Below are 16,352 nucleotides of genomic sequence, written 5' to 3' on the forward strand. Positions count from 1 at the left end.
TAAATGTGAACAAGGTGCAATTCAAAAAGACACTTACTTGTATAGCAGTCTCTTGTGCTCTGTATGCAGTGCATTATACTCACCCTTGCAACGTACAATTTATAGCGTGTCTACAAGCCCAGCGGGGCTCATTATGATGGAGACTAAAACTTATACAAGAGTTGGGTAGGGGTTCCCCTGTATTCAGAATGCTGTTGAGTGCTAGGCAATGCCCCGTCTGGGATTATTGAATTTCGAGGGTCTATGCAGAGCAGGATAAAGACACCTCTGCTGCACAAATAGGATCTCCTAGAAAGCGTTCTCACCGCCATGTATTCGCTATCACAGGCTTGGGTGAGCTAAACTAGTCTGCCTGGGGGGGGGATGATTTGTACATGCTCACTAACATGGAACAGCCTCAATATATTAGCCTTATCAACATATTCTATGTTAGTGAGCATACCGGTGGGGGGGGGGGGATATTGGTGAACATATACAAATCAAACAGCCCCCCAGACCCTCGAAATTCAATAACCCCAAACGGGGCATTGCCTAGTACTCAACAGCATTCTGAATACAGGGGAACCCCTACCCCACTCTTGTATAAGTTTTAGTCTCCATCATAATGAGCCCCGCTGGGCTTGTAGACACGCTATAAATTGTACGTTGCAGGGGTGAGTATAACGCACTACATACAGAGCACAAGAGGCAGCTATACAAGTAAGTGTCTGTATGGTGACATTTAAATTGCACCTTGTTCACATTTAGTTTCTACAATTTTATAACTGTATAACAGAGGTTACATTTTAAGCCACTGGGAAAAATGGGGTATATGAGCCAGTTCTCTAGAATTGATCTGAACCAAATTATACCTCCCAGCAAGGCGTGGGGCGAACACACAATTTTTTTTTTTTATTAATGTGGGGGGCCCAGACACTTTGGTTGTATGGGGCCCCGAAATTCCTGATGGCGGCCCTGTATCTATCCTTCAGCCAACTACAAATCCTCTGAACTATCCAGGATGTGGGTATACATGATGGCTGTCTACTGCCCCCTGCAGGCATGCACGTGTTGCCTGTAATAGTGGCCTGCAGTAACCTTTGTGTGTTCCCCTCAGAGTCTGGCAGAGGACCCCGGCTCTGTGTAATGTAATTGTAGGCTTTAGCTAAATGATTTATGTCATTAATGAATGCCACATTCTATTCTCTATCATTTGATGCTCTTACAAACAAATTCACAAGGCTCCATAGGGGGACCTAAGAGAATATCAGGCTGTCAGCCGGTGACAAAGCCGAGTCATCTGCATATTAATACCATGACAAAGGATCGAAATGTTGACTCAGCTGCGGCAAAAAAAACCCCTGAATCGGTAATTATACCAAGATCTCCTAACACACAATAAGGAGACAAAGCCGAGACCGATTATCTGGGGAATTAGATGGATCCTCGACGTCTCTGTGCATTGTGATGGAGAATGAGATTAGACTCCTGTCCTGAAGCTCTTGTGGTGAGCATTTGACGCAAAGTTTCTTAGATAAGGTTCCCGATTCTTTGCCCGAGGCTGCAGTAATATCAATGGACACCAGCTCCTTCTTATAATCCACTATACAGTGCCCATACAACACTGGCCAGTATATAAACTAGGGATATACCTGCATGCGCTCTGTTGCCTTTCTATAGATTTCTGTACAAAGTGGTAGAGCAGGTCCAAGGTTGAGGCCTTGGAGCAAAGACTACTGCTATATCTGTCAAGCATAAAATTAGGATGCACAGGTCCATTGACGGACCACCAAGATGAAAACATTCTCGGTGCTTCTATTTTGTTAAAATACCCCCCCCCCCCGAAAACAAGACACCCCTCACTCTAAACTAGGGGCACTCCACAAAAGTAAGGCCCTCCCCCACCCCAAAGTATGGCCACCTGTTGCCCGCCACAGCCACCACCCAGTGCTCACCTAATGCCCTTGTGGGCCTCCAAAGCCAGCACCACAGGCCACCTGATCCATGGCCCCCATGTCCTCCGCAAGCCCCACTGCATGTTCCAACGCACGCCTGACCCATGTCCGCCCGCTGATGCACTCTCTGTCCTGGGGTGAGTATTCTGGGGAGGTCCGGGAAGGATGTCTTATTTCTCTCCCCCCAGCTTGGAGAGGGGGGGGGGAGTAATAATACATCCCCCGAAAATAAGACATAGGGGGACATTTATAGAAATTACACAAAAAGCTAACGCCAGGGAGAAGGTGCAGATTCGCCCCTTCTCCCTGGGATACGCCATGGGAGGGCTGGCGGAGCTTGGGGGGGGGGCGTGATGAGGCAGGGAGTAGGTGTGGCCTCCTCCTGCGCCTCATTTATTATGATCTACGCCTAAATCATGACCCAAATCTTCACCTGCTGGAAGCAGGTGTAGATTTGGTACGCCAGGCACAGGTTTGGGCGCCCGGCTGGCCGGATTCACTAACTGGCGTATGCCTCTTACTACGTACTTGTACGCCGGTCTTCATAAATCCCCCCCATAGTGCCTGTTTTTGAGGGGAAAAAATATAAGGCATTGTCTTATTTTCAGGGAAACACTGTAGAAGTTAACATGTCCCACCAGGGTTAAATTATAGAGAAGGGAAGGGCATAGGGACTTCCTCTACCTTGGGCCCCTTACCACCAATTTCTTCTAATCCCTTCCCAGAATGTCTTGGCGGAATGTTTAATCAGTTACCTCCAACAGAATTAAAGGGTTTGTCTCCATATGACAAAACCTTTTGGGGCCCCTCTCTATGTGCCAAAATAGAGGGCCACCTGAGAAGAACAGCTGCTTCTCTGTTGGAACCAGTGCATGCATGTGGTACACCGTGGGACATTCATTGGAATGGCTGACTTAGTAGGTGAAGGAAACCACACCCTTATAGAGCAACAGCCATTGTGTCTCCCAGTTCTTTTGAAACAGCAGATTTTGGGGCCTGTTGGATTTCTGCATCCATAATCCCTTTTTTCGCTTGCTTTCTTTTTCCCCATTGAGAAAACAAGATTATCCACTTTAAGCCGCCATAGACACCCTTGCCCACATGACAGGGGAAAAGCTTCTGATCATGAAAGTGAGATGAGGAGGGAGTTTGTAGACTTCACCACCAATCTATTTATTGTGTATGGGATTGGTGAAGATACCCTTGTGTGATGCCTGGCTATCTTTGGCACTCCCATAGACTGTGAATAGAGCAGTGACCAAGAATGCACATTCAGATAGGAGCTTTGGTAGTGTCCTTCTTACAGGGGTTCCCCAGGTGACCAGAGAGTTATGTTCTATAACTGGGGATAATGCATGGGTATATGTTCACATGGTAATCCATACCCTTTAAAGGTTGGGGGTAGTCCTGGAAAACATAGATACAGCCATAGGCTATAGGCTGTATCCATGTTTTCCATTCTAGGCAGCCCTAGAACAGCATCCAACTTCTCCAGACACCATTAGTCAAATGCTGAGTTTTCGGGTCCAGAAAAACATTGCAGAACCAGAACTTCCAAACTGTTCACGTTTTTTTTTTACTGTGGAAATGAATAACTGGCCCGTACACCCCCTTATTGCCAGGGGGTGCGGGAGCAGGACCTGTCTTGGTCAGATGATGAATGGGGTAGAGAAGGGGTTGTCTAATACCAAAAAGATGCGAGTAAAAGACTTCCCCTCTTACAGACACACCCTGCTGGGATCTCAAAGACCCCTTAACTACATAAGAAGACCCCAGTATTATGAATGGTACATGGTAAATTGGGGGCCACATTACTGATTTAGCAACGGGGCTCTGAGTTAGCCCTTTATATAACAAGACACTATTGTATATTTGCCTCAAGTCCTTTTTTTGACCCCTTTCCCCAATCTGACCAGTGGCGATCCTCTACCTCTTCCCGTTCGGAATAATTTCTCACTGGCTTTGTAAGCAGGAACACTAAATGCTTTTTTTATTTTTCATATCAGCTCCGAAATCTAATCTGTCCTCATATCAGCTCCGTTCCCCTCTGGAGGATTCATTAGTTTGTACTAATAGAGTATCGCTGTCATTATGTCACTTTATATGGAGTACATGATGTCTCTGAAAGTTAAGCAGACCTCTGAGTAAACATCTCAAGGCTTGCTAGAGAGCCTATTCTATGAGAAAATGGTGGGATGCGGGACCCCTGCTGAAGAGGCATGTTAATGGGGGGTGGGCGTGTATATCGGGAGGCTGGATACAGTAATATCAGAGCGTGAAATATTGCAATGAAATGATCAGAGTTCATGTATAATCATTTTCCCAACAGAAATGCTAATCCGCGGCTTCGGGTGGATCAAGCGTTATTATGGTTTCTATGTTTGCACCATTAGTCGGCCTGTTATTTTGGAGACCGTTCCCTCAAGTTACAATATTCATTTGTTTCCTGGACGACTGCGAGACTCTATGGAAAACTGGTATTTTAACTTTGTAATCAATCAAATGAGGAAGAATAGAGGGGAAAGAAATTTAAAGGGATTATCCAGGATTCGAAAAATATAGCTGCTACATAGCTATGTTTTTTAAAATCCAGGACAACCCCTGGAAACAAACTAGGCTTAAATTTTTTAACAAGGCCTTGCAGATCGGCATAGACCAGTGATGGCTAACCTTGACACTCCAGCTGTTGCAAAACTACAATTCCCATCATGCCTGAACAACCAAAGATATGGCTTTGGCTGCCCAGGCATGATGGGAGTTGTAGTTTTGCAACAGCTGGAGTGTCAAGGTTAGCCATCATTGGCATAGACTAAAACACTTACTGTTCCTTCCCTAGTTATTAGCCAGGACTTACTAGTATCCTCCAGCCCTTCGGGGAGTGGAAGGGTGGTCCTTAGATTTGGAGTGATTGGTTCTTACCCAGAAAAGGCTTAACCCTGGGAGACTTGTACCCCACTTCTAATAGAAGCTACCGGATAGAAAGTCATGTGACCAAGTTCCTTACATTCTTGATATGTGACCCACCAGGAGTGGCAATGCAGAGCAGTATTAACCCTTGTATGTTCACTTGGACCACACTTCTGATAGAAGCTGCCGGATAGAAGGTCATGTGACCAAGTTCCTTACATTCTTGACAGGTGACCCACCAGGAGTGGCAGTGCAGAAGAGTATTAACCCTTGTATGTTCACTGTAATACTTCCGTATATGCAATACTAGCAGTGTTACAGCCACATGACAACATTAGACCTTTGTAGTTTGGATACAGGTACCGGGACACTGCAGCAGAACATTGGGTTATGTTATCTATGTTATCAATAGAAAGTCACCACCCTCTCTGCTCTTCCCTGGGCAAGTAGTGGGGAGTAACGTATCTGTTCTGGGTGCTGTGATTTCTGCTCTGAGACACTGATGTAGAAGTCTGCGTCCTATTAAAGCGTGGACTGCGCAAATCAGTCGCCTCCAGAGTAGTGCCTGCTTACCACCCTTCCCCTTACTGGCTTGTGCCCTAGATGTCAGTAATAGAAGACTCTGCTGCTTACTGGTGAGTGCTGCATTCTTTGTCTCCATAGGATTTACTTTGTTGCATCTGTGCACCTCCAGCTCTTCTTCACGTGACCTCATTCATTGCTCGTCCATCTATTCAGCAGCGTCCTGTTAGTAGTGCCGGCTATCCACTTGATTGCTACTATTTTTACTATAATACTGCCCCTGTTATTGGGTGCTGTAGTATTATACACTAGCTGATGTATGATTAGCACTCTTGCATCCCTTTTCTCTAGTGATGGAGCGGGCAGATTTGTGGATTTCCGCTCTGGCCGTGTATTTGGCGGTGATCTTGCTGTATACAGCTGTGACTCTTCCCCCTGTTCATCTTTGAGCTCCGGTGATTAGAGGCGAGGTGTATGACTAACAGATTGCCCTCCCCTGGGGCTCCGACACGCAGCACATAATACACGGAGCCATCATATTTTTTCCTGATGGATAATTCTAGACTTCCTCACGTGCGGCCTCCTCTATAATCTTATTACTGGGATTTTTTTGGGAGACTCATTGTTTCAATTATTTCATTTGGTTTCCAGCCAGTGTATTTGGTGATGAGGAAACAGATAAACTGAGAAACATGTTGTAGAATTATCATTGTGAGGCCTGGGATAGTTGACGGCTCCATGGGAGTTGTGTGACTTTTCCACCCCATAGGCAAACAGAGCCACCCAGTGGGGATGCAGGGTAGTGCAAGTGCAGCTGCAGTGCTGGTTATTACTTTGGTGCTATCCTTTACACTAAAAGGGTTTGTCTGGGAAACATAATAGGTAGCAGGGTTCTTAGAAATGAGGGATACTCACCTGACCAATCCCCCATAAATGCTGTTAATACAGTACATGAGTCCCTGCTACTAATTGCTGCTTGGTAATAGGGCAACATGCAGGACACAACACTTTTCACTTTGAAGAACAGGAAATGGCTGACAACAGTGGGCAATAGATTGCATAGAGACAATACATTGGTCAGAGACAAAACAGTTTTTCAAGGTGAATACTCCTTTTATCAGAAATACAATTGGGATTTCATGTTAATGATGAGATAAATGACATAAAAGTAAAATAAATCCTCCCTGGCTGTAAATAACAGCTGTACCAGGGACCAGCTGCTGGGATTAAGCATGCAGATATACTGACACCTAGTGGTCATCTTCTGAACTGACATTCCTTCTCCATTTCATATAATGATTACAGTGGTGCCTTGGATTACGAGCATAATTCGTTCCGGGACCGTGCTTGTAATCCAAATCCACTCTTATACCAAAGCAAATTTTCCCATAAGAAATCATTGAAATATAGACAATTGGTTCCACACCCCAAAAATCATTTTATAATCATTATAGCAGCAGTGTGTATAGCGGAGTGTGAATGCAAGCACATTATAGCAGCAGTGTGTATAGCTGAGTGTGAGTGCAAGCACATTATAGCAGGAATGGAGAGGATGGGAAACACAGGGACTGATAGAGACTGCAGGGAGCATGAAGGAATAAGCAGGGCAGATGTGGACACAGTATAGCAGCACTCTCTGTCCGGGGAGAGAGGGGTTAAAGCTATAAAGAGATTACTCCCACAGTCCTGTCCCCTGATGCAAGCCCCAGCCTGAAGTGGATCTGCTATAAATTGGAAGGTGAGAGAGACTTCCTGGGTCAGAATACTGTGCTGCAGACCCCGCTATGCAGGCCATGCCCCTCCCCCACTCACGCTCCCACCCAGTACCAGGAGCTCTTAAACCAAAGCAATGCTCTTAAACCAAGTCACAATTTTGAAAAACTGTGAGCTCTTCTTGCAAAACGCTCTTAAACCAAGTTACTCTTAAACCAAGGTACCACTGTATTGGCAAATTATTCCAGATAGCATATTAATTTGGAGATATATATACAGTGTTTATATATAATAATCTGTAGTTGTAAAGGGGAGGATGGATAGAGACACAATAGGCAGACTCCTCTCCTCCTGCTCTATACAGCATTTTTTCCCAATGTGACAGGTTCCATGAAAATACCTGTACTTTAAAGGGGTCATACGAGTGAAAAACATGTGCCCCCCTTCTTCTCCTCTGCCCTCTACCCCAGCCTAGGAAGATTCTTATTTGTGTTTTCCTTATAAATCCGGTCTGTTCTGTACGACCTATGCTCTCCCTGTGTGGGTCAGGATGACTTTAGCACACTGTAACTACTTGGTTTTGTTATGTCAGTGTAATTCCTTCTGGCTCTGTCCTGTTGTTGAAAAATCAATAAAACTAAAACTATGGGGAAGATTTATCAAACATGGAGTAAAGTGAAACTGGCTCAGTTGCCCCTAGCAACCAATCAGATTCCACCTTTCATTCCACACAGACTCTTTGGAAAATGAAAGGTGGAATCTGATTGGTTGCTAGGGGCAACTGAGACAGTCTCACTTTACACCTTGTTTGATAAATCTCCCCCATTGTTTCTAAAAAAAAAAAAAAAAAAAGGCCGCTTTCTTCAAGACGTCTCTTGTCCTCAGTTTGGGTGTGAGTTTTCCCACTTAAGTGAATGAAGCCAAACACAGCCTGAGGACCAAGGGTGGTGCTGTTGTTGCAAGAATATGGCTGTGCTGTGATAACCACTTTAATCTTTCTTTTCCATTTTAGAGAGACTGGACCTGAGCGAGCTCATTCCGTCTCTCCTAGAATGTTTACTGCTCTTGTATATGTGTGGGCGTGTTTTTTTCTAATCCTGGATAACCAAAATTTGCACAAATTTTAGTATGATAGAAGTGATAGAAAGATATTTTGTAATGTATCTTATTAGACAAAATAAATACTTCACTTTCTCAGGCTCCTTTCCCCCTTCCTCCTCCTCCTTCCTGAACTCATCAACTAGACAATGCTGCTCACATTTATCTCTATGGATTAGCTCACTGAGGGATCAGTTTGCAGTAGACTGTACAAGTCTATGGAGAGGAGCTGAAATAAGAGAGAGACAGAAGTTACTAAAAGATCTAGTGCAGGATTAACAGCTTACACTGCTCAGTATTGCTGTATAATGTCCTCCATTCTGCTTCTATTACTGTGCTAAAGAGCTACAGGGGAGCAGGATTCCATCTTCTGTGTGTGTGTGTGTGTGTGTGTGTGTGTGTGTGTGTGTGCGCAGTGATATAAGAAATGATAGACATTATAACTATCTAAAGCTGTGCCTACCCAGGCATGATGGGAGTTGTAGTTTTGCAACAACTGGAGGGCTGCAAGTTTGACTCCACTGCTTTCAACCCTAATGCTGTTGAGCTATAAACAGGTTTCAGCCATTCAAATTTCAGCATACAATGATAAAACTTTATTAGCATAACATTGCCCATTAGTTCTGCTCGAGAACTATCTATGACTCTGCTATTTCCCATAATGTCACCCTATGGGATGCTACTACATGATGGGCGTCCAGCCATAGATCCATAATGGTTTCCACATTAATAAGTGAAAAGCTGAAATCCTAATCCTCCTCGATCCAGAGCGGCTACAAACCGGAGGTGTAAATTCCTTTGACGTTTTTGTCGGTCACATAATCCACATAATACGGTAATAATTCTGGCTGTGTTGCTGAGGTCTCTGGGATCTCTGCGTCTCCACCCAGCGCTTATTATGACATCATCTGGCGTGATTTCTTGGCCTGGTTTTTATTGTATAATGCTGTTTTCATTACTAGTTGTCATGTAAATATCCAGAATTTTTCTTATTGTAGATCTTATTCTGGGGTCTATCTCACACACAGAAAGCATAGGGCCGAGCATTTCAGCATTGGTCATAGCCAAATGCCACATCATGAATGTATACCACTAGCAATCAGTTCAATAGGGGTTGTATACGTCTGTATGCAGAGAGCTCCCCCTATTGGCTGCAGGTAGAGGCTCAGACAATGTTGCACCAGACAGGAGAAGCAGCTTAGTGTAGATACAGCTAAGGTCTCTTCTATCATCTACACTTATATAGAGCCGCCTCAGTCCTGTGTCCTGTGTCACTGTGCAGAATGTTTTTCTGTGTTCCTGTATCCAGACGCTACCTAGTAAATAGGGCCGTTTGGAAGTAATCGGTGCCCCGTAGAATTTGAATGGGGCAAAGGCCACCGTGGGAGTTCACTTCATTGTGGGGAATTGAATCTTTCCTTACTTTACAGCCTTAAGATCATAAGGCTCTGAGATCAGGATCTTTAGAGGATGTACACTACCGTTCAAAAGTTTGGGGTCACATTGAAATGTCCTTATTTTTGAAGGAAAAGCACTGTACTTTTCAATGAAGATAACGTTAAACTAGTCCTAACTTTAAACAAATACACTCTATACACTGCTAATGTGGTAAATGACTATTCTAGCTGCAAATGTCTGGTTTTTGGTGCAGTATCTACATAGGTGTATAGAGGCCCATTTCCAGCAACTATCACTCCAGTGTTCTAATGGTACAATGTGGTTGCTCATTGGCTCAGAAGGCTAATTGATGATTAGAAAACCCTTGTGCAATCATGTTCACACATCTGAAAACAGTTTAGCTGGTTACAAAAGCTACAAAACTGACCTTCCTTTGAGCAGATTGTGTTTCTGGAGCATCACATTTGTCGGGTCAATTAAACGCTCAAAATGGCCAGAAAAAGAGAACTTTTATCTGAAACTTCACAGTCTATTCTTGTACTTAGAAATGAAGGCTATTCCATGCGAGAAATTGCTAAGAAATTGAAGATTTCCTACAACGGTGTGTACTACTCCCTTCAGAGGACAGCACAAACAGGCTCTAACCAGAGTAGAAAAAGAAAGCGGAAGTGTAGACAGGAGACAGTACACCCTTGAAAGTATAAGTCTCTTTGGGTGGTCATGGGCCCCCCAGGAGCTCAGGGCCCCGGGTTACCACCCGGAACGCCCCTATTATAATCCACTACTGGCTTGACCGTATGGTACGCCAGAAGTGGCCATCCAGCCAATCCAACTTGTGGGAGCTGCTTCTAGAAGCGTGGGGTGCAATTTCTCCAGCTTACCTCAACAGATTAATAGCTAGAATGCCAAAGGTGTGCAATGCTGGAATTGCTGCAAAAGGTGGAATCTTTGACGAAAGCAAAGTGTGATGTAAGAACAATGTTATTTCAAATACAAATCATTATTTCTAACCTTGTCAATGTCTTGACTCTATTTTCTATTCATTTCACAACGTATGGTGGTGAATAAGTGTGAAAGGTGGAATCTGATTGATTGCTAGGGGCAACTGAGCCAGTTTCACTTTACACCATGTTTGATAAATCTCCCCCATAGTTTATATTGTAGAGTATTGCCCATCATGTACAATGATATTGTATTCTTTCTTGTGTTTCAGGCACGGCATCGGTGGCCGTGGCGGGTCTCCTGGCTGCCCTCAGGATCACAAATGGCAAACTGTCTGACCATAAATTTGTCTTTCAAGGAGCTGGTGAGGTAAGTGACAGAAAAAGTGACAATAGCCAGGAATAAAGGGGTACTCCGTCAAAAAAGTAACTGTTTTGAAATCAACAGTTGTCAGAAAGTTTATCCAGATTTGTAATTTACTTCTATTTAAAACTCTCAAGTCTTCCAGTACTTATCAGCTGCTGTATATCCTGCAGGAAGTGGTGTATTCTTTCCAGTCTGACACAGTGCTCTCTGCTGCCATCTCTGTCCATGTCAGGAACTGTCCAGAGCAGTAGCAAATCCACGTAGAAAACCTCTCCTGCTCAGGACAGTTCCTGACATGGACAGAGGTGGCAGCAGAGAGCACTGTGTCAGACTGGAAAGAATACACCACTTCCTGCAGGACATACAGCAGCTGATAAGTATTGGATAGGAGAAATGCTGGCACTTGTGGGTCCGGAAGCTAAATGGGTCCATAGACGGGAATATTTCTACTACTTTAAACCAGGGATGGGGAACCTAAAAATAAAGCTGTCCGACCATAGCCAAAAGCCTTTTTAAACAGTCAATCCGACTAGCATCTGATTTCCCATGGATTCTGACACCTTCCAGAGCTCCATGACCTTTGGGTCTTTGGCCAGGTCTAGAAGCCAGCAGGGCCTTATCACATATATCTGTCTAGTCTGAGGTAGTCAAGGACCCTCTTTAATTTGCACCAGAGAGATGATCCCAGGAACAACATTCTGTTGCCTTTCTAGTTGCACTATGTAAGTACCGGACCTATTCTGCATTCTGCTGGGCTTAGGATGATAGTTTACTTTTTTCGGACGTGACCTCTGTTAATACATAGCAATAGACAGCTGCTTTCCAGAATTCTTTTACAGTTTTTATTTAAGGCCGAAAATGGACTGAATGTAAAAATATCTTCCCTCAGCAGCGAGATGTCGGTGAGTCAGAGCCAGGCTTCTGCTCTTATTAGGAGATCTCTAGGTCTCCAATCATATTTCCTTCATGTTATGTAAGGTGAACACTCTTCTGATCCATCGGGAAAAGCATTGGAAACTAATATATAATATATAATACAGAGGAGAGGTAACCAATATTCCCTGGTTATTGGTTACTTAGAATTCTTTCCCCATTTCTATAATAATATCACTTCATTACATTTAGATTTGTGCTGGCTTATGTGCTATGAATTTTGCCGAAAATACACTTTCATTGTGGGATCTCAGTTGGCAGTTACAGTGAGCACTTAGGTCACATGTCTGACAACAGGTGGTGCTGAAGCGTTGTCTGTTTCCAGTGACGACCAGCAAAACTTTGAAAGTGGCTACAAATGTCAGTTATCCACAGTTTTTTTTAGGTCAAGAAGTGAGCTACAGACTTTGCTATTGTTTCAGTAAGAAAAAAAAAAGCCTTGACTTAATGGAAAAAAGGGACGATGTGAACTGTGCCAGGTAGGGCAACACAGCCACATATTATGGCCATCAGTGGATGATCCCCTCTAAATATGCCCCTCTTCTCTGGGTTTCTCATAAGCAGAGTCAGCTGTAAAGCTGGCTTCGCACTGCGTTTTTGTAGTCAGTGTAACTGATCCTTGTTTAAATTTGTACTTTTAGGCCCAGTTCACACTGAGCAAAAACGGCAGAATTTTGCAGCAGAATCCCGCCGTGCTCCGTGTCCTGCATTAAGTGAATGGGAGGTAGCACGCGCGTCCATTCCCTACCCTCTCCACTCAAAGAATTGACATGTCTGCCATTTTTGTTCAGTGTGAATTGGGCATTAATAGTCAACCACATTTTTGTGTATGCTAAAATAAAAAGGATCCATTTTGATCTATTATTATTATTATTATTTATTATTATTAATGATAATAAAAATAAAGAATGCACACAAATGCGTCCGTTTTTGCACCGTTTTTGCACACCCTGCAATCTTCTCTCAGTAAGTTCATAGATAAGCACTGACCTTTCTGACCCCTGAATTTAGCGTTTTAGGTGCCCAATCTACAAACAGCTGACCTTCATGTCACCTCTTCCTGCTCCCTCATCTCCCTCGGCCCCTCCCCCCTTCATAGGCTTACAATGGAGAGAGCAGAGCCCGTCTTCACTGGCTTCTCTGTAATGAAGACGTGTTTGCCTGATAATGCACAGATAAGAAGTCAGGGGGGAGGCTGGGAGATTGCTTTCTGAGTACAGAAGGAGGCTTTTTTGGCTGATGAAACCTATTACAGAGTTTCTTAAAATCGCTTATACTACTAATTTCTGCAATAAAAAAAAAAACATGACAGTTACGCTTTAATAATGACACTGTATGCAGTAAGCTCTTAAGCTCCCTTTACTGATGGTAACAGGCAGAATGTTATGTCTCACTGTATCTTTGCAGAAGTTTTGGGAAATGTATGTGAAGATTTGAGCTTCAACCTCTATGAACTGAGCTGTAATATGAAACTAGTCATTCGGGCATTGGGCCCAGATGAGACGAAGTGTCTCATGTCAATCTGACATACTAGTTACATAATTCCGGCTTGTTATCACATCACTTACTGCCAGAACATTGACAAGTTCTCACATATAATCTGTAGACAACATCTTTGTCATCCAAGCTGTCTGTGATTTAGATTTTTGTGTTGAGTTACGCTGCATGATCCAAGGGGTCTCAGTTTTGACAGATTTTTCTACTGTTACCATTGTGTCTGTACATCAGATACAACTCTGCTACAGCTATATAGTGCTATACTTAGACCAGACTATGACATGGTACAGGGGAGAACCCTCTAACACCATAGATTGCTGGGGCTTTTATAGGAAACTCATGTATTGGCCTCATCTGTAAGCGCAGCTTAACTGATATATGTTACCTTATATTGTGTATGTACATTATAGCATTTTCTGTATTCCTCAGGCTGCCATGGGAATAGCACTTCTCATTATTATGGCTATGGAGAAAGAAGGAATTCCAAGAGAAGAAGCCAAAAAGAAGATCTGGATGGTAGACTCAAAGGGACTTATAGTGAAGGTGAGTGGATACAGTTATATATGAGCTATACGGTAGGGATGTATAGCTGATAAGATTGGTGCAGCCAAAGAGCGATGTGAATAAAAATAATACTGCCCCATCAGTATAACTACTATAATACTGCTTCTATGTACAAGAATATAACTACTATAATACTGCTCCTATATACAAGAATATAACTACTATAATACTGCTCCTATATACAAGAATATAACTACTATAATACTGCTGCTATGGACAAGAATATAACTACTATAATATTGCATCCTATATACAAGAATATAACTACTATAATACTGCTCCTATATACAAGAATATAACTACTATAATACTGCTCCTATATACAAGAATATAACTACTATAATACTGCTCCTATATACAAGAATGTAACTGCCCCTATGTAAAGGAGTTAAAGCTTCAGCACTATAGTTGGAAGATAAAGCAAGAAGGGTTTTGATAGTTTTTGTCTTTTTCCCAAGGGGCATTGCTTGTTCAGGCGTGCTGCCAGCCGTGTGATGTAAGGTAAATTGTAACCTAGTGTAGACCTAACCCTCCTAGTAGATGATGTCATCACAATGACTCTCTGGCACCGATACTAATACAGGTGGGACCTGCTAATTTTGCATAAAAATACCATCCGGACACCTGTGGACCCAGCCTACCACCTGTTATAGATGGCACAGATTCATAAATGACTGTCAGGGTGCATTCACACGTACAGGATCTGCAGCAGATTTAATGCTGTGTTCACTTATTTAGATCGGATATGCTGCGGCTCCGGTGTGTGTCTGAAGCTACCCTTAGGCTGTGTTCACACGTTGCCGTTTTTCCGCTCAGCATTTATGTTGCTATTAACCAGAGATAGCTGGAAATGTATTCTTACATGCTAACCATTCAGATATAATAGGTAGTCATGTACCCCAAAGCCGTTATAACTGTGTGACAGGAGACGCGAACCCATCATTAACGAACTCTAATCGAGGTCTTCCCCCTGTGGAGTGTGTGTATGGAACAGTCAATGCAGTTTAATCATATAGGAAGTTGTGACAGAGAGAGTGACCCCAGTGCAAGCACAGAAACACATGTGATTTCTAGGGGGCCACCATGAGATCACATGACCCACCTGAAGGAAAGGATTGCAGGACTTTTCAGATATAAAGAAACAACTAAATGATGTAGCACTGGCTGGTTTATATGTTTTATGACTATTTGCATTATTATTATGCATAATTATTTATATCTAAAATCTGCTCTGAAATCTCTGAAATACGACAAACTGCATCTTACTGCACGAAATCTTGGCCTTGTGCTTCTTCCTAAAAAAAAATAAAAAAATTGGAATGCTTAAAATTTCTTCAGGTCTTAAGACCGAAAATGGCTTGTTCCTAAGGGGGTTCTAGCAGAGCTGTGTTGTTAGCATTTACTGCGCGGCTCGGCCTGGGCCGGAGATTGGGGATGATTGCTGCTATTTGCCGTCTTCCAGCTCTCTCACATGACTTTTCTGCCAAGAAATAAATAAAACCACGTTTCCGTTCTCCATCCTGGAGAGAAAAAGAAAATCTGAGACAATGCAGTTTTTATGATTTTTGTGGGCAGCAAATAATCCCCATAAAATAAAACAGTTGGTGCTAAGACTCCACCGGGCCGTAACCGCATCAGTGCCGATAACTGTGAGCAGCAGATGGACACGAACTCTATAAAGTTTTAGTTGTTCTGCCCAAAAATACTATTTTTCTCCATAAAGAAAATAAGTGAACGTCTGTGGCCGTGTTCACTGCTCCCCGCTCACTAGTTATTCCCAGCATCTGACACCCGAGCGATCACATTACAGCTGCATCAAAACAAGACGTCCAGAGCTCATTGCCAATGGTTATTTCACTTTGGCAATCATTATACTTAAGAGCAAAAATTCTGCAAATTCCCTGCATAGACATAGGGTTAAAAGATCACATTATGGCTGCTTGTAGCCACCATTAGGGGGAGCTCACTGCAAGTATTTTATAATTGAATTCAGTGCATATGCAGTGGGCTCCCATTGGTGTTTACTGGAGGACGCCACAATGTTTTTATTACAGGGGATTGCAGGATCTGTCTCAGAAATGTATGAATTAGATCAGCACAGAAGGTTGCACCTATTTATATTCATATGGGAAAACAATGAACAGTGCATAGACTCCATTATGGGAAATTGTGGCCTTAGGCTGCCTAATGGTTGTATTCCAAAATCACAGTTTTCCAGTAATACTTGTATCACATAAGCACAGTACTCCAGTAATACTTGTATCCCAAAAGCACAGTTTTCCACTAATACTTGTATCCCATAAGCACAGTACTCCAGTAATACTTGTATCCCATAAGCACAGTACTCCAGTAATACTTGTATCCCATAAGCACAGTACTCCAGTAATACTTGTATCCCATAAGCACAGTACTCCAGTAATACTTGTATCCCATAAGCACAGTACTCCAGTAATACCTGTATCACATAAGCACAGTACT

At 43.1% G+C, this 16,352-nt stretch overlaps 1 protein-coding gene across 1 annotated transcript in view; it reads left to right on the forward strand.

Moving 5' to 3' along the window:
• The window catches only part of ME3 (malic enzyme 3), a 128,537-nt gene that overhangs the window by 105,579 nt on the left and 6,606 nt on the right, over positions 1–16,352 (forward strand). Inside the window, exons 9-10 of the mRNA XM_069969674.1 lie at positions 10,786–10,883; positions 13,740–13,853. Coding sequence (XP_069825775.1) covers positions 10,786–10,883; positions 13,740–13,853 — 212 coding nt within the window. The remainder of the gene's footprint in view (positions 1–10,785; positions 10,884–13,739; positions 13,854–16,352) is intronic.

The sequence above is a fragment of the Dendropsophus ebraccatus genome, chromosome 5, assembly GCF_027789765.1.
Source record: "Dendropsophus ebraccatus isolate aDenEbr1 chromosome 5, aDenEbr1.pat, whole genome shotgun sequence".
NCBI classification, from domain to species: Eukaryota; Metazoa; Chordata; class Amphibia; order Anura; family Hylidae; genus Dendropsophus; species Dendropsophus ebraccatus.